Raw genomic sequence first — 19,704 nt, forward strand, 5'->3', positions numbered from 1 at the left:
GCAAATAAACCTCTTCAATTTTACTACTAACCAATCTGAATGATACTTGTGCTGCAAGAGTTCATCCTTTTAGATGCCAATCATTTTAGGAACTGTGATGACCTCAGACTAAATTATGGGAAAAATACAGACATCATGTGGTCGTTTCACTCTGATAATCTCTCAGCTTTATTTTTTTTTTTAAACTGCACATATTCGCAAAGTGACATATTTGCAGTCTCCTAACACACTATTTCTGAGCCATGATCATGACAACTCAGCTTGGCCAGTTCTTCTGAGGAATGCTTTGTTTTCATTTTGCATTGCATTCGCTCGTTTGGTTTCCCAGATTTCAGCTACTCTGCATTTTGAGGACATTTAAGGCATTTTTAGGGCACTGACACAATATAGCAATCAGGATAAAGTAGGACAAGAACTATGAGTGGAGATTTTATTACATGGAAACAATAATGATCACATTTAAAATGTAATTTAACTTTACTTTTCATTCCTTTAATCTTTACATACACAGTGGCGCAGTGGTTAGCACTGCAGCCTCACAGCTCCAGGGACCCGGGTTCGATTCTGGGTACTGCCTGTGTGGAGTTTGCAAGTTCTCCCTATGTCTGCGTGGGTTTTCCCCGGGTGCTCCGGTTTCCTCCCACAGCCAAAAGACTTGCAGGTGATAGGTAAATTGGCCGTTGTAAATTGCCCCTAGTGTAGGTAGGTGATAGGGAATATGGGATTACTGTAGGGTTAGTATAAATGGGTGGTTGTTGGTCGGCACAGACTCGGTGGGCCAAAGGGCCTGTTTCAGTGCTGTATCTCTAATAAAATAAGAAATTTTTTTTTGAGGTGGTAAATAGGAGCGTTGTTGAGGGTAGCATATTTTATGTCGTCTACATGGATTTTAGCAAGGTTTTTGACAAGTTCCAACATGGCAGACTGGTCAGAAAAGAAAGATCTCAAGGGATCCAAAATTGTGGCAGGAAACAAAGGGTAATGGTTGACAGGTGTTTTTGTGACTGGAAGGCTATTTGCAATGGGGTTCCACAGGGGTCAGAACTAAGTCCATTGTTTTTGTGATTTTGACTTAAATGTTCAGAGCATGATTAAGAAGTTTTCAGATGATACAAAAATTGGTTGTGTGGTTGATTGTGAGGAAGAAAACTGTAGACTGCAGGAAGATATCAAGGTGGACAGAAAAGTGGCAAATCAAATTCAATCCAGAGAAGTTCAAGGTAATGCATTTGGGGAGGGCAAATAGGGGAAAGGAATACACAATAAATGTAGGATACCGAGAAATGTAGAGGAACAGAGGGATCTTGGAGTGCATGCTCACAGAACCCTGAAGGTAGCAGGACAGGTCGATAAGGTGGTTAAGACACATGGGATATTTTCCTTTATTGGCCAAGGCATAGAATGTAAGAGCAGGGAGGTTATGCTAGAACTGTATAAAACACTAGTTAGGCCAAGATAGAGTACTATGTACAGTTCTCGTCACTGAATTACAGAAGGATGCAATCGCACTAGAGAGGGTAGAGAGATTTATGAGGAAGTTGCCAGGAATGCAGAATTTTAGCTATAAGGAAAGATTGGATAGGTGGGCTTGTTTTCTTTGGAACAGAAGAGGCTGAGAGGAGATTTAATTGTGTGCAAAATTATGAGGGGCCTCGATAGAGTGGATGAGAAGGAGCTATTTCCTTTAGTAGAAAGATCAATAACAAAGGGGGATCGATTTAAAGTAATTAGCAGAAGGATTAGAGGGGAGTTGAGGAGAACTTTCTCCACCCAGAAGGTGGTGGCGGTCTGAAACTCATTGCCTGAAACGGTGCTAGAGGCAGAGACCTTCATCACATTTAAAAAAATATTTGACTATGCACTTTAACCTACAGGGTTACGGACCAAAGGCTGGAAAGTGGGATTTGGCTGAATTACTCTTTTTTGGCCAGCACAGAAGAGGAGAATGGCCTCCTTCTGTGCTGTAAATTTTCTAATTTTTTTGTTTCTGTAAGACTATACCATGATATGACCATAATGGGGTGAGCAATTCTACAACTTGGACTTAAAAAGGTTAAAAAAAAAATGGCTAGTAGTATTTTCCGTTCAAAGTACAGGCTTACAGAAATCTGTCATTTCAGACTTTGTTTCCCTCAGCCACTGTGTGATGCCAATTTCATGAAGGGGTCAAGTATTTCATCAAACAACTTCATTCACAGCATTGCAAGCTGGTACCTAGGACGATGACTTCTGGGTAAATCAGGGAGCCAACTGACTTTAGAAAATTCTAATCAACCAAATATGCAACAGCACTCTCTCCACACTGAAACTCAAATCTCCTTCAATTTTCTCCCCTTCTCTTTTGAAGTTGGTGATTCATGCTGAAATACAATTTCACAGCTAATAGCAGCTCTCCAGTAATGCATTTAAGTGGCCATTCTTCCAGTCTCTGCATCTAGATAGGGAGTGTTTTAACCAGTAGAGGCCATAACTGACTCTGGAGTTTAGAAGAATGAGAAGTGATCTCATTGAAGCATACAAGATTCCAAAGGGGCCTGACAGGGTAGGCACTGCGAAGTTGTTTCCCCTGGCTGAGCAATCTAGAATATAGGAAATAGAAGCAGGAGTAGACCATTCGGCCCTTCGAACCTGCTCCGCCATTCAACTAGATCATGGCTGATGATCTACCTCATTTTCCTGCACTATCCCCATATCCCTAGACGTCTTTAATATCTAGAAATCTATCAATCTCTGTCTTGAACATACTCAATGACTGAGCCTCAAAAGCCCTCTGGGGGAGAGAATTCCAAAGAGACACCACCCTCTGAGTGAAGAAACCCCTCCACATCTCAGTCCTAAATGGCCTACCTCTTATTCTGAGACTGGGTCCCCTGGTTCTAGACACCCTAGCCAGGGAAACATCCTTCCTGCATCAACCCTGTCAAGCCCTGTAAGAATTTTGTATACTTCAATGCGATCACCTCTCATTCTTCTAAACTCTAGAGAATACAGGCCCCGGCTCCTCCATCTCTCCTCATAGGACAGTCCCGCCATCACAGGAATCAGTCTGGAGAACCTTTGTTGCACTCTATCAATGCAATAACATTTTTCCTTCGGTAAGGAGACCAAAACTGTACAGGTGGGGTCTCACAGAGGCTCTGTACAACTGCAGCAAGACTCTTTTACTCTTGTACTCAAATCCTCTTGCAATAAAGGCCAACATACCACTTGCCTTCCGAAATGCTTGTGCAACTGCATGTTAGCTTTCAGTGATTTATGAACAAGGACACCCAGGTCCCTTTGGACATTTATTTTTTTATTTAGAGATACAGCACTGAAACACCACCAAGTCTGTGCCGACCATCAACCACCCATTTATACTAATCCTACATTAATCCCATATTCCTACCACGTCCCCACCTTCCCTCAATTCCCCTACCACCTACCTATACGAGGGGCAATTTATAATGGCCAATTTACCCATCAACCTGTAAGTCTTTGGCTGTGGGAGGAAACCGGAGCACCCGGTGAAAACCCACGTGGTCACAGAGAGAACTTGCAAACTCCGCAAAGGCAGTACCCAGAACCGAACCCGGGTCACTGGAGCGGTGAGGCTGCGGTGCTAACCACTGCGCTGCCCCAACACATCAACACTTCCCAATCTCTCACCGTTTAAGAAATACTCTGCATTTCTGTTTTTCCTATTAAAGTGGATAACTTCACATTTTTTCACATTATATTCCATCTGGCATGTTCTTGCCCATTTAGCCTCTCTAAATCCCCTTGAAGCTGCTTTGCATCGTCCTCAAAACGCACATTACCACCTAGTTTTGTGTTATCAGCAAACTTGGAAATATTACATTTGGTCCCAACATCAAAATCATTGATATAGAATGTGAATAGCTGGGGCTCAAGCACTGATCCTTGCAGTACCCCACAAGTCACAGCCTGCCATCCTGAAAATGACCCATTTATTCCTACTCTTGGTTTTCTGCCCGTTAACTAATTCTCAATCCATGCCAGCATATAACCTCCAATCACATGTGCTCTAATTTTGCTTATGAACCTGCTTGCATGGGACCTTATTGAAAGCCTTCTGAAAATCCAAATACACCACACTGACTGGTTCCCCCTTATCTATTCTGCTAGTTACATCCTCAAAAAACTCCAACAGGTTTGTTAAATATGATTTCCCTTTCATAAATCCATGTTGACTCTGCCCAATCCTATTATTTTCTAAGTGTGCAGTTATGACATCCTTTATAACAGATTCTAGCATTTTCCCTACTACTGAGTCCTTCTCCAAAAACCCTTCACAACTAAGAGCCCTATGTGGTCTTGGTATCAGTTTTTACAGAAGTCACATACTTCCTGATGATGGGCTATTGAAAACCAAATTTAAAACTTTAGTCTTCAGTCCTAAATACATCTTGTCCCATATTGTCAGAACATCAATCTTCTAAATGAAAAATGCAGTTGAAGAGGAAAGTTTATTTGGTGCTCTGAAGGTCAAGAGGACATATAAGCCCATTAGCAAGCTTTAACATTGTGCTGTTAAAGTTACCTTGCCACCTAAAGACCTCTGAAGTTATTGAGCCTCTTACATTGTTTTGAGGAGCTAGGAGGTTCCCATGGCTCACACAAAGTTACAGAGGGAAAACCAGTAGGTGCTTTTTGATTCACCCTTTGGATGATGAGCCTGGCTCTAATAAAAATGGAGGATAAAAGAATGAGGATTAACTATTCGTTACTTTAGCAACAAAAAAAGGGAAAAATATTAACTGATACTTTTGGCTATTTCTGGTTATTTTACACGAAGGCAAACCAGTTGCTATTCTGCCATCTGTAACTCAGTATACTTTTATCACTTCTAACCTGTTTTAACCAGTTCTTTAATGAGTTCTTCCTTCATACGAATGTTGATGGCAAGCTCTCTTATTTTCTGCTTGGAATGAGCCACATCCATGTCTGCAGTCTTCAATTTCTTCATGTTTAATACCTGGCTCTGACGCAGGCAGTCAGCCTCAGGGGAGGAATTCTGCAGTGGAGCTACATATTCAAATAAAAAAGGAGAAAAGAAATGTGACAATAAACTACGCCAAACACTCAAAACAGAACTAGCAGAGTTAGGTCAATGGTATGTTGGTGCAACTGTTTAGAGACAGCTCCTCCCAAAACTTTCCAATTCTAACTAAGATGCCTGGAGGAAGGCACTAAATGGGAGACAAGGCACTTTTGCTAATAAGGCAGCCCACTTGATTGGCACCCTATCCCCCACCTTCAACATTCACTCCCTTCACTACCAATGCACAGTGGCTGCTAGCAGTGTGTACCATCTACAAGATGCTCTGCAGCAACTCACCAAGGCTCCTTCAACAGCACCTTCTAAACTCCCAGCCTCTACCAACTAGAAGGACAAGGGCAGCAGATGCATGGGAACACCACCACCTGCAAGTTCCCCTCCAAGCCACACACCATCCCAACTTGGAACTGTATCACTGTTCCTTCACTGTCACCAGGTCAAAATCCTGGAACTCCCTTCCTAACAGCACTGCTCGTGCACATACACCCCAAGAACTGCAGCGGCAACGCCCACATCCCATGAATGAATATGGAAAAAGAAAATCTGGGAAAGAATCTAAATGCACTGCCTTTTCATAACTCATTGTGGACAACTGAAGTATAACACTGGCATAAATATGGGAATTTGTTGTTATAGGCCAGGATTTTACCGGCAGCCACGCAGTGCTGACGTCGGGACCCAAAGCAGGCGGCATGGTCGCGCAGGCGGGCGGGACAAAAAGTGGGAACGCGATATTCTCGGAGCTGTTCAATTAACGGCCTGCAGGCGGGAGAGCCATCCAGTTAGGAGCCAGGGCAGAGGAAGTCCCAGTGAAGACATGGCTGCCACCATATTTAAAAGGCAGCAGCCCCAGGAAGGAACAGTGAGGGAACCACGGCAACATCAGTGTTGGCGACATTAGCAACATGGCAGAAAGCAGAGGAAGGGTCTTGCCTAGGTTTATTGATGCCTTCCTGGAGATGCTCCTCCAGGCTGTAAGGGCTCGGAGGGATGCCCTTTTCCTTTGGGATGGCAAGAAGAGACTGGCTCTCAAACCAAGCAAGTATGGATGGAGATAGCAGAGGTGGTGAGCAGCTGTGGGATCGTCCCACGTACCTGGCGACTGTATCAGAAGAGGATCAATGACCTAATGTGTTCTGTCAAGCCAACTGCAATGCATAAGCTTGCAGCCTTAAATCTGACTAAAGATGAATATGAGATTGGAAAAGGGATTGCCCATCCAGTTAGCGGAAATGCCCAGGCATCAGCATTGGCTGTCAAGTGCATGATAGCGTCTCTGCGGAAGACACCAGTCAGACAGAAGTGACTCCTGCACATCTAGTACTGACTGGCCACATGCAGGAATCATGCCTGTGGCACCATGATGGACAGTTAGTTTGCCACCAACATAGGCATCATGCGTGTCTTTGATGAGTAACATTCGAAATTTATGCGCTTGCAGAAGACAACTCACAACGCAAGGGAAAGATCAAGAACCAGAGGCGGCATGCCATACATGGTGATCCTTGAGCCTATGGAGGAAGAGGCTTTGGAGCTGGGAGGCATGGAAACAGGACAGGCAATTGCTGATGGTGCGAAAGGTGTGGAGCCCTGAGAGAGTGAGTAGCCTAATGGATGGGAGCAAGAGACCTTCTGGTGAGCACAAAGTATAGTGCTCATGTGTGCACTATTAGACACATGCAACTCCAGATGATGAGTGGTCAGAAGGACATGTTGGAAAGCGCACTGCCCTCTCTTCACTCTTCCAGGTCATAGACAAGAATCACCAGCTGCTGAGCCTGCACAACAGCCCTCCACCTGAGCAGGAGAAGGAGACCGCAGAGGGTTCACCATCACATCATTCCCCCCCACCAGCACAAATACTCACTCGTCAATGGGTAACTGTGCATGATTAGCAACGGGACCACAACCTGGTAAGCACAGCACAGATGCCCCCGAGCAGCTGACGGAGACAGTGACAGTTGAGGCCACTAACACTGAGGACTGTGGGAGGGTGAGGCTATGCTGAGCTTCAGGCTAATGACATGCCTCTGGAGTCATCAACAAGGTGGCAGGTGCTGAAGCATGAGGTGCATGAACATCTGGCAGAGCTTCCAGAGGTTATGCACACCCATACGCAAATGATGGAGGAGTCCATCCAGGCCATGAGTGCTGCCATGACTCTTGTGTGTGCAGACATGGCATCCTCTATTTAGAGTGGTGACTCCCTTGGAGACCACATCCAACAAAGACAGTGGATGCCAGCGGACCTCTATGCCGTTGCCTCCTCCAAGAGCTCTGTGGAGCAATGGCTGGATGAGAAGAGGACAAGATGCCTGGACTCATCGCCAGATCCTCAAACTCCTCAGGTGAGTAGGGAGGGACAAGTGTGCCCTGAGAGGAAAGAGAAGCAGCTGCCTGAAGCATCTGGGAGCTCATCTCAGGGCGTTCCGAGCATGGATGGTGGGCCCTCTACCCTTCTGACGGTGACACCAATGTCTCAGGAAGCTGAGATGACAGAAGTGGCTCCTCAAGGCCTCAAGCAACCAGAGGATAACCACCACAGACACTGAAAGCCAAGGAGCAGAAAGGTCAGCCGCCTGCCTCCACCTCACCTGACAGCACAGGGGAGCACCATATAGAAGCACCTGCAAGCGCATAAAAAGGTCCACCTAGCTACACTTGGATTTCACGGGATTAGATCATGTATATTAGTGTCACCTTGCTGTTTATTTGTCTGTAATGAATTATGATGTGCTGCACCACAGAAAGATTCCTTCAGTTACTTAAATACTTAAAGGTTACTTAAATTGGGTCTTTAATAGATGGATGGGTCTCGTAAAGGATGTGATGGGAAGGAGTACACCGGATGGGGTCAATGTATTTCCCATGTCGTGGTCATGTGTGGTGATGGGTCCTGGAATATGGTTCATTCATTGAAAGAGCCACAGGGCTATAGAAGGTGGAAGATTTAGTTGATTGAATGGGTGTGTACGGAAGGCTCATAAGAAACTTGTATTAGTGAGTCACGAGCCTCCCTTGCAGATGTCTCATTGCACCCTGCCTGCTGTCCCTCGGGATCTTCATCATATTGTGCTTGCTCACCACTCCCCTCTATATTCTCAGAGGAGGCTTTGCGCTCCATGATGTCCTCATTGTTCAAAGGTTTTTTCCGCTGTTGTCGAAGAAGCTGTCATATTCTTGACTAAATTAATGATACTTTGTGAAATTTGTGGTTGAGATTGCCAAAAGCTATTCAACTCAGGGAGGCATCAACAGTTCAGATAGAAGGCAAAAATGCTGTTTGTTGTAGGGAGGTGTACAGAAATTGACCAAATCTATCAGCATACATTGCAAAGGCCAAAAGTCTTTTTGAAGTAACATAACCTGCTAAAAGCTGCAGGCTGCTTTTTCACGGATAAACAATAACACTGGACTGTGATTAAAAAAAAGAACACTTTCAGGCCAAAGTATATCTGACGGAGAGGCCCATGAGTAATAAAATAGGGCTGAAACCAACAAACAGCCATACTTCAAAGCTGTGTTTTGCTTTGATACAAAGTCAGTACCTTAGTGAAACTTTGTTTTGATAAGTCTGATAAGAAATCAAACTGGACACAGACAGAAGTTTACAACCATGGGGGAAAAAATGTCATTTCAGCTGACTTAAGTGATGTGAAGTTTACTTGAAAGCTGCAAGAAACTGACACAAACTGACATTGACTGACATCAACCAGCATCCATACTTGAAGGCGCATGGAGGGGGCCGAAAAGGATGGGCACTTGAGAAGGCCTTGGTATATAGGCATCGTGACAGCACAAACATGAAGCATTTGTTTTGGGTGGTTGCAGATCAGTTGTACATTGAGCGAGTGGAAGTCGTTCCTGGTGATGAAAGCTGCTGTCTGGTCTGCGGGAGCCTTGATGTCCACATGCGTGCAGTCGATGTCACCCTGCACCGGGGGAATCCAGTGATGGTCCTGAACACTATGGCCCTCTCAGCCTGGCAGTCCGGATGAGTGCAGAACCACACATACTGGCCGGCCCTCTTGAAGATGGGATTGGTAACCATCTCGATGCAGTGATGAGCTGCAGACTGGGAGATCCCACAGACATCTCCAGAAGATCCCTGGAAGGACCCTGAGGCATAGAAATTCAGCGCCACAGTGACCTTCAATACAACAGGTGCCCATCACTCCCCATTGGGCTCAACTCCTCCTCCATCATGGCGCACAGCTCAGTGATCGCCTCCCTGGAGAGGCGCAGTCTTCAGTGAAACTGCTGCTTTGGCATCTGTAGAAGGCAGCCTCTGACCATCTTCTGCGCACAAGAGGCTGGTTGCATGCACCTGTGTTCTTTTCAGCCCTGCCCACTTCCAGCCTCATGATCCTTGTGCCCCACTGGGGCTGCTGCTCCATTCCCAGTGGCTGCAGCTCCTTCCCTCCCTGCTCCTCCTCACTGGAGGTCTCAGGCCTGACTGAATGCATCAATAGGCTATGGGCCCACTTTTCAGGGCCTCCCACTCCCTCGTTCTCTGTACACATGATTGCCAAGTCAGAGAGGACACTCAAACAGAATGCATCCACTGTGGTATCCAAGCTTGGCTTGCCTCTAAATTGCTGCTGCTGCGGTCTTCTGTTTCACCCTCCCTACCAAGGCTAGGCTACCTCCCGCAATGGCTGCTGACTGCAGCCAAGACAGACCTGCCACTGAGCTTCCGCATCCTTTTACCTGGCAAGGCTCTGAAGTTCCGTTGTTCTTGTGTGCCCTATGCAAAAAGCAAAAACGCTAGTAAAATCACAACTAATTTCCTGTTTAACAGGCTTAATTACCTTCCTGTCGCCTTGAAGCGAGGCCTCCTCCTGCCATCATTGCCGCCTCTGGGAATATGCCCTGGCAGCGTAAACACATTGGTTCCCTTTGGCCGCCATTTCCACCCCCCACCTCCCAGTCCTTCTCCAATGAGCTGATAAAATCCCAGCCATAGTTTCAGAAACACAGAAATGAGTAGGCCATTCAGTCCCTCAAGTCCATTCCACCATTCAATTTGATCATGGATGATTTGTTCCTCAACTCTATTTACCCAGTTTTGAGAGCCACATTCCTAGATACCTTTAATAAAAAATCTGTCAATCTCAGTCTTGAAAATTTCAATTGACAATAGCCATAGCTGGGATGGCGGGGAGAGGCAATTTCCAGATGCTTCACCACCTTTTTGTGCGATTTCACTCCTCAAAGGCCTAGACCTAATTGTAAGATCTGCCATAGATTTGCCCATTCACTTAATTTGTATATGTCCTTCCTGCTCCCATTTACATAACACTGTGTCTCCTAAATTACTGCTACCTCCAAACTTCAATGTACAGCTCTCTATTCCTTCATGTAAGTTACTAATATATATGACAAGTTGAGTACAGATCTGCAGGAACTCAACTTGTCACATTCCCATCAGAGTGCGTTCCCTTTATCTACACTTTGTTTTGCTTGTCCTTGTGGTCAGGTAACGATGCATGAAGTGGAGAAAATCTAGAAAAACAAAATGACTTTAAAAAAAAAACAAAAAAATACTTAAATGTGCTAGAAATACTCAGCAGATCAGCAGCATCTGTGGAGAGAGAAGCAGAGTTAACGTTTCAGGTCTGTGACCTTTCATCAGAACTGGCAAAGTTTAGAAAAGAATTAGGTTTTAAGCAAGTGAAGGGGAGGGGAATGGAGGAAGAGAACAAAGGGGAAGGTGTTTGATAGGGCAGTGGGCAGGAGAGAATAAATAAAGCTGTCCTGGGACAAAGGCAAAGAGTTAATTCTTGTGGTAAAAGAAAAAGCATTAGTCAAGTGAGAGTGTTAATAGCAGAATAATGAGCAGCTCCAACTACATGAAAACAGGCACATGGTTAAAAAATAAAATATAAAAAAAAGACCAGTCATGCTCTGAAGTTATTGAATTTAATGTTCAGTCTGCAAGGCTGCAGAATGCCTAATCGAAAGATCAGGTGCTGCTCCTTGAGCTTGCGTTGATGTTCAAAGGAACACTTGAGCAGGCCAAAGACAGAAATGCTGGCTTGAGAACAGGGGGGAGTGTTGAAATAGGAAGCAACTGGAAGTTTGGGATCATGCTTTCAGACTGAGCGGAGGTGTTCTGCAAAGCAGTCGCCCGATCTGCATTTGGTCTCTCCAACGTAGAGGAGACCACATTGTGAGCAGCGAATACAGTATACTAAATTGTAAGAACTACAAGTAAATCACTGCTTCACTTGAAAGGAGTGTTTGGGCCCTTGGATAGTGAGGAGAGAGGAGGTAAAAGGGCAGGTATTACACCGCCTGCGATTGCATGGGAAGGTGCCGTGGGAAGGGGACGAGGTGTCGGGGGTAATCGAGGAGTGGACCATGGTGTTGCAGAGGGAACGATATCTTCGGAATGCTGACAGAGGAGGGATTGGAAAGATGTGTTTGGTGGTAGCATCACGCTGGAGGCAGCAGAAATGGCACAGGATGATCCTTTGGATGTGGAAGCTGGTAGGGTGGAAAGCGAGGACAAGGGGAACCTTGTCCCAGTTCTGAGAGGGAGGGGAAGGGGTGAGGGCAGAAGTGTGGGAAATGGGCCGGACACGGTTGAGGGCCCAGTCAACCACAGTGGGGGGGGGAAATCCTCGGTTGAGGAAAAAGGAAAACATATCAGAAGCGCTGTTGTAGAAGGTTGCATCCTCAGAACAGGTGCGTCGGAGATGGAGAAACTGAGAGAATGGAATGGTGTCCTTACAGGAGGCAGGGTGTGAAGAAGTGTAGTCGAGGTAGCTGTAGGAGTCAGTGGGCTTATAATGAATTTTAGTGGACAGCCTATCCCCAGAAATGGAGACAGAAGTCAAGGAAGGGAAGTGAAGTGAAGTGTCGGAGATTGACCATGTAAAGGTGAGCGAAGGGTAGAAATTGGAAGCAAAGTTGATAAAATTTTCCAGTTCCGGGCAGGAACAGGAAACGGCACCGATACAGTCATCAATGTACCGGAAAAAGAATTGGGAGAGGGGGCCCCGAGTAGGACCGAAGAAGAAACGTTCCACATATCCCACAAAAAAACAGGCATAAGTAGGACCCATGCGGGTACCCATAGCAACACCGTTTACTTGAAGGAAGTGAGTGGAGTTGAAGGAGAAGTTGTTCAATGTGAGAACGAGTTCAGCCAGGCGGAGGAGGGTGGTGGTGGATGGGGACTGGTTGGGCCTCTGTTTATCAGATTTCCAGCAACTGCAGTATTTTGTTTTTAAACAAAAAATACTGTTGCAGCACTGTAAATGTGCATCTGCATTGAACACATTATACACCTGATTAGCGTGTGTTTAATCTCGTTCAGCTGGGAAACTGTTCCATTTCTCACTAAGATTAAAAATAAGTTTGAATTATTTAGTGCACTCATTACTCTCAAACTATTCATGTACCTTTCTCTGACTCCAATTCTGTTTTCTGGTCATCTTCTTCTTGATTGTCCACATGGAAGACATTTTTTTTAAATAACTTTGTGTTGTTAATCACACAGGCTTGTTTTCGACTCCAAGTCTGATTTATTGAATGCCTAATATAGCAGAAAATATATTACAATTTTGTTAAAAAAAAATTATTACAGGCATCTACCTCAAGCAAAATTTTATCTCTATAAGCTGCAAGTAAATAATCACTGATATATTCCACAACAGACTCGAGAGTTATTGTAGAATACAGAAAGAGCATGTGCCATGCTTTAGTGGCCCTCAAATGCCAAATCTAGTGAATTGTTCCATACCGTCAATAAACTGTTTCAGAATATTTGAGATATATTTGATTGTATTGAGCACAATTAAATCGATTGCTTAATCTGTATTATTTGAATATCTATAGAGAGAACACAGATATATTGAAATATATATTTATTTAATTTGTTCGATGAGGACGTCAATGAAAGAGACAGTAAGGAATCCTTTTTTGATTTACATCAGATTCAAATCTGGGCGGCACAGTGGCGCAGTGGTTAGCACCGCAGCCTCAAAGCTCCAGGGACCCAGGTTCGATTCTGGGTACTGCCTGTGTGGAGTTTGCAAGTTCTCCCTGTGTCTGCGTGGGTTTTCGCCGGGTGCTCCGGTTTCCTCCCACATCCAAAGACTTGCAGGTGATAGGTAAATTGGCCGTTGTAAATTGCCCCTAGTATAGGGAATATGGGATTACTGTCGGGTTAGTATAAATGGGTGGTTGTTGGTCGGCACAGACTCGGTGGGCCGAAGGGCCTGTTTCAGTGCTGTATCTCTAAATAAAAAATAAAAAATATTTCCCCCCTATCCATCCTGAAATTTTCACTAAACTTGTTGATGTTTTAGAAGTCTCCTTGCAATGATTACCACTGCTGTCACCAAGCTAAAAGTAAATCTACTGTTGTACTCAAGAATGCCGTTCAGCTCCTTGTCACAATACTGCTTCATTTTCTTCTGCAGTAATAATACCAACACAGAATTCAAATTTGCAGTGGTAAGCAGATTTCATCAAAAGGTAGCATCCACCATAGTTTAAATTAAATCCACTATATCAAACTGGAATACAATTTGGTATCTGCAGACACCAAAAGATGTGTTCTCTGGTTAAGAAGATAGGAGGAGCATGTACTCACATTTCTTTCGTTTTTTCTGGTGCTTATAATATAACCAGACAGTCTAAACTAAAACCATGTACAAAAAGATGTTATAATTTCTTAATTGGGTAGTTAATAGCTCATATTTTTCCTACCTGGAAGCCTGTGCTTTTGTGTTTTCTTTCTTCTTTCCTTCTTCTTCATCATCACTATCATCAGTTAATTTATGACGAAGAACCTCATCATGCTCTTCAAGACGTCCCACTAACATCTGAATGCGTGTTCGAAAACCTGCCACCACCCTATCAAGAGCATATGAAGGGGGGCTTGTGTGCACCTGTCCAGCAATAGCAAGTGTCTTCAGTTACGTACCTTTGCAGATCCTACTGCCTAAGATGCCTATAAAGACTTACCTGTGTGCCAGGTCCTAAATAGACGGATTATTGTATTATTGGTGCATAGGTTGGTGTTAATGAACAGACAACACTATACTGAAATGAAAATTATAAAAAAAATACACAGATGTATAGGGCATATACCTTAGTGCAGGTGACTTGTATGAGCTGTGTTTTATTTAATGAATTCATAGCAAATTGAATTTTTAAGAGTTGGCAGGATGCATACTGATAGTACTGAATAAAAGTATTTTCTCACTAAAGCTTGATAAAGTACCAGTATCAGTCCCTTAGACTTCAATCTTTGGGGGATAAATTCAACATTGTTGTGCCCAATTATGAACATAGCTGAGATATGGCCTGTGCATGTCTTTTTGGGCAGCTGCTAAATTCATCAGGGCCTTTAAGTGGCATGTTGATATGAGGGTCTTGCACCATTTTCAGGACCCATTTGTGAAATCCATTCAGACTGGTCACCTCATGCGCTGTGAATGCTCAGAGTAGTTTTTAGAATTCTAGAGTAGCCTAACCAGCAGTTCTTAACTGATCATTTTTTTCCCACAGGTAGAGAGGTATCTGGGTGTCCTGGTACATGAATCACAAAAGGTTGGGATGCAGATACAGCTAATGATTAGGAAGGCAAATGGAATGTTGTCATTTATTGCAAGGGGAATGGAATATAAAAGTAGGAATATTTTGCTCCAGTTGTATAGGGTATTGGCGAGACCACATCTGAAGTACTGTGTACAGTTTTGATCTCCTTATTTAAGAAAAGATATAAATGTGTTACAGGCAGTTCAGAGAAGGTTCACTTGACTGATACCTGGGATGGTGGGGTTATCTTATGAAGAAAGGTCGGACAGGTTGGGTCTGTATCCATTGGAGTTAAGAATGAGAGGTGCTCTTATTGAAACATCTAAGATCCTGAGGGGACTTGACAGGGTGGATGCTGAAAGGATGTTTCCTCTTGTGGGAGAGACCAGAACTAGGGGACACAGTTTAAAAATAAGGGGTCTCCCGTTTAAGACGAAGATGAGGAGAATTTTTTTCTCTGAAGTTTGAGTGTCTTTGGAACTCTCTTCCCCAGACAGCAATGGAGGCAGGATCGTTGAATATTTTTAAGGCAGAGGTAAATAAATTCTTGACAAGGGAGTCAAAGGGTATTGGGATAGGCAGCAAAGTGGAGTTGAGACCACAATCAAATCAACCATGATCTTATTAAATGGCGAAGCAGGCTCGAAGGGGCCGAATGGTCTACTCCTGCTCCTAATTTGTATGTTCTTAGCTTCCAACTGAGTAAATTTTTAAAAACTTATCGTTATGTGGAGCCAGGGTAGCAGAAGCTCTCCTCCTGGTTTCAAAGCACTACTGTGGGTCACTGCCAAGCTGCAATCAGACCAATTACCTTCCCTTTCATCCCTCCCCCCTCAGGACTTACCTACCACCAAGTCAACTAGCCCACATTCTATTGGCCTCCAGCATTCTTGTTCAGGCATGTTCTGGAAGCATTCCATCAGTGATGCGTCCAAACTTTTAGCCCACTGGATCTACTTATGCACCCTAACATTTTATTTGCTTTGTTCAGTGAGCTGTCAAACTCAGTCCTTTCCCTGACATCTTACCTTTCATTTCGCTGTTCAAATTTACTGCACTATTTTTAGTACCATTAGCAACTACAAGTTATCTTTAAGCAGGAAGTGCTGAGGGCATCAGAAGAACTGATTTAGAGGAGACACAGATCCACTAAGAACAAAGAACAAAGATAATTACAGCACAGGAACAGGCCCTTCGGCCCTCCAAGCCTGCGCCGATCCAGATCCTCTCTCTAAACATGTCGCCTATTTTCTAAGGTTCTGTATCTCTTTTCTTCCTGCCCATTCATGTATCTGTCTAGATACATCTTAAAAGACGCTATCGTGCCCGCATCTACCACCTCCACTGGCAATGCGTTCCAGGTGCCCACCACCCTCTGCGTAAAGAACTTTCCACGCATATCCCCCCTAAACATTTCCCCTTTCACTTTGAACTCGTGTCCTCTAGTAATTGAAACCCCCACTCTGGGAAAAAGCCTCTTGCTATCCACCCTGTCTATACCTCTCATGATTTTGTACACCTCAATCAGGTCCCCCCTCAACCTCCGTCTTTCTAATGAAAATAATCCTAATCTACTCAACCTCTCTTCATAGCTAGCGCCCTCCATACCAGGCAACATCCTGGTGAACCTCCTCTGCACCCTCTCCAAAGCATCCACATCCTTTTGGTAATGTGGCGACCAGAACTGTACGCAGTATTCCAAATGTGGCCGAACCAAAGTCCTATACAACTGTAACATGACCTGCCAACTCTTGTACTCAATGCCCCGTCCGATGAAGGAAAGCATGCCGTATGCCTTCTTGACCACTCTATTTACCTGCGTTGCCACCTTCAGGGAACAGTGGACCTGAACACCCAAATCTCTCTGGACATCAATTTTCCCCAGGACTTTTCCATTTACTGTATAGTTCACTCTTGAATTGGATCTTCCAAAATGCATCACCTCGCATTTGCCCTGATTGAACTCCATCTGCCATTTCTCTGCCCAACTCTCTAATCTATCTATATTCTGCTGTATTCTCTGACAGTCCCCATCACTATCTGCTACTCCATCAATCTTAGTGTCGTCTGCAAACTTGCTAATCAGTCCACCTATACTTTCCTCCAAATCATTAATGTATATCACAAACAACAGTGGTCCCAGCACGGATCTTTGGAACACCACTGGTCACACGTCTCCATTTTGAGAAACTCCCTTCTGCTGCTACTCTCTGTCTCCTGTTGCCCAGCCAGTTCTTTATCCATCTAGCTAGTACACCTTGGACCCCAAGCGCCTTCACTTTCTCCATCAGCCTGCCATGGGGAACCTTATCAAACGCCTTACTGAAGTCCATGTATATGACATCGACAGCCCTTCCCTCATCAATCAACTTTGTCACTTCCTCAAAGAATTCTATTAAGTTGGTAAGACATGACCTTCCCTTCACAAAACCATGTTGCCTATCACTGATGAGCCCATTTTCTTCCAAATGGGAATAGATCCTATCCCTCAGTATCTTCTCCAGCAGCTTCCCTACCACTGACGTCAGGCTCACCGGTCTATAATTACCTGGATTATCCCTGCTACCCTTCTTAAACAAGGGGACAACATTAGCAATTCTCCAGTCCTCCGGGACCTCACCCGTGTTTAAGGATGCTGCAAAGATATCTGTTAAGGCCCCAGCTATTTCCTCTCTCGCTTCCCTCAGTAACCTGGGATAGATCCCATCCGGACCTGGGGACTTGTCCACCTTAATGCCCTTTAGAATACCCAACACTTCCTCCCTCCTTATGCCGACTTGACCTGGAGTAATCAAACATCTGTTCCTAACCTCAACATCCGTCATGTCCCTCTCCTCGGTGAATACCGATGCAAAGTACTCATTTAGAATCTCACCCATTTTCTCTGACTCCAAGCATAACATTCCTCCTTTGTCCTTTAGTGGGCCAATCCTTTCTCTAGTTACCCTCTTTCTCCTTATATATGAATAAAAGGCTTTGGGATTTTCCTTAACCCTGTTTGTTGAAGATATTTCATGACCCCTTTTAGCCCTCTGAATTCCTCGTTTCAGATTGGTCCTACATTCCCGATATTCTTTCAAAGCTTCGTCTTTCATCAGCCGCCTAGACCTTATGTATGCTTCCTTTTTCCTCTTAGCTAGTCTCACAATTTCACCTGTCATCCATGGTTCCCTAATCTTGCCATTTCTATCCCTCATTTTCACAGGAACATGTCTCTCCTGAACGCTAATCAACCTCTCTTTAAAAGCCTCCCACATATCACATGTGGATTTACCTTCAAACAGCTGCTCCCAATCTACATTTCCCAGCTCCTGCCGAATTTTGGTATAGTTGGCCTTCCCCCAATTTAGCACTCTTCCTTTAGGACCACTCTCGTCTTTGTCCATGAGTATTTTAAAGCTTACGGAATTGTGATCACTATTCCCAAAGTAGTCCCCTACTGAAACTTCAACAACCTGGCCGGGCTCATTCCCCAACACCAGGTCCAGTATGGCCCCTTCCCGAGTTGGACTATTTACATACTGCTCTAGAAAACCTTCCTGGATGCTCCTTACAAATTCTGCTCCATCTGGACCTCTAACACTAAGCGAATCCCAGTCAATGTTGGGAAAATTAAAATCTCCTATCACCACCACCCTGTTGCTCCTACATCTTTCCATAATCTGTTTACATATTTGTACCTCTATCTCACGCTCGCTGTTGGGAGGCCTGTAGTACAGCCCCAACATTGTTACCGCACCCTTCCTATTTCTGAGTTCTGTCCATATTGCCTCACTGCTCGAGTCCTCCATAGTGCCCTCCTTCAGCACAGCTGTGATATCCTCTTTGACCAGTAATGCAACTCCTCCACCCCTTTTACCTCCCTCTCTATCCCGCCTGAAGCATCGATATCCTGGGATATTTAGTTGCCAATCATGCCCTTCCCTCAACCAAGTCTCAGTAATAGCAATAACATCATACTCCCAGGTACTAATCCAAGCCCTAAGTTCATCTGCCTTACCTACTACACTTCTTGCATTAAAACAAATGCACCTCAGACCACCAGTCCCTTTATATTCATCATCTGCTCCCTGCCTGCTCTTCCCCTTAGTCACACTGACTTCATTATCTAGTTCCTTACAGGCTTTTGTTACTACCTCCTTACTGTCAACTGACCTCAATTGGTTCCCATCCCCCTGCCACATTAGTTTAAACCCTCCCCAACAGCGTTAGCAAAAGCACTAGTGGAGGGAACCTGAATCAGCCAAAAGTGGAAATGACAAGACTTTTGAAGCACCCACTACAGTAGTGAACTTTATATAGCAATGTTAATTTCAATCCCTTGCACTGTCAAGCTAGTCAATTGTCTAAACCAGTTTCTCTAGGAGGACTTTTCACCTATTAAATTTAAAAAAGCAAAATAAAAATCAATGGGTAGGGACAGAAACAAAGCAAAAGAACAGGAAATACACAACTTTTTTTTTAAGTCAAAAAACAGTTACAGATGCTAAAATTTCAGGGCAGATTTCAACTTGAGCAGCTGGAAAAAACAGGGTGACAGAGGTTTGAAAATGGCTTATCGCCTTGTTTACACCAGTACTCCAGAGGCTGTCATCCTCACGGGACCAGCACAATATTGATCAGCGTGGAGGCTGATCTGTTGTAGAAAGGTTAGTAAGCCCTGTTAATATGATGCACATAGGATCCCAATGGCAATTTTGATGCAAATTGGGTTGAATGTGTGCCGTGATGGGTCACCTCACTTTACCATGTAGTACAGCAGAAAAAGGTGGTTTAAAATTATTTTTGTAGGACTATCAGGAGCAGGAGTGTTCCTGTAGGTTCCACAATAACAATGTGGGCATCTGCCACTCTATACTCATCCCCACCCCATCCCAAATATTGCGCCAGCTGGCACAAGTGAGCTGCAGTGAGGCCAACTGTTCACTGGAAGGGTGGTAATGAGGCACCTCCTGCTTGCGGAGCTGCTGGTAGTTCAAATCTATCCCTCCTTTTCTAAAAACAGGGATGGAGGTCATTTTCACTTTTGGATGGAGTTGTAAACTGGGGACAGCAGATCCGCTTCTTGTGATACACCCTACCCAATT

At 44.4% G+C, this 19,704-nt stretch overlaps 1 protein-coding gene across 5 annotated transcripts in view; it reads right to left on the minus strand.

Annotated features, from left to right (window-relative positions):
• Positions 1-19,704, minus strand: part of LOC137369208 (kinesin-like protein KIF27) — a 213,962-nt gene that overhangs the window by 150,558 nt on the left and 43,700 nt on the right. For all 5 annotated transcript variants that reach the window (XM_068030028.1, XM_068030026.1, XM_068030027.1 and 2 more), the window contains exons 7-9: positions 13,784-13,965; positions 12,472-12,605; positions 4,855-5,028 (exon numbers count right to left, since the gene is read on the minus strand). In XM_068030028.1, the coding sequence (XP_067886129.1) occupies positions 4,855-5,028; positions 12,472-12,605; positions 13,784-13,965 (490 nt within the window). The remainder of the gene's footprint in view (positions 1-4,854; positions 5,029-12,471; positions 12,606-13,783; positions 13,966-19,704) is intronic.

The sequence above is a fragment of the Heterodontus francisci genome, chromosome 4 (assembly GCF_036365525.1).
Source record: "Heterodontus francisci isolate sHetFra1 chromosome 4, sHetFra1.hap1, whole genome shotgun sequence".
In the NCBI taxonomy this organism is placed as follows: Eukaryota; Metazoa; Chordata; class Chondrichthyes; order Heterodontiformes; family Heterodontidae; genus Heterodontus; species Heterodontus francisci.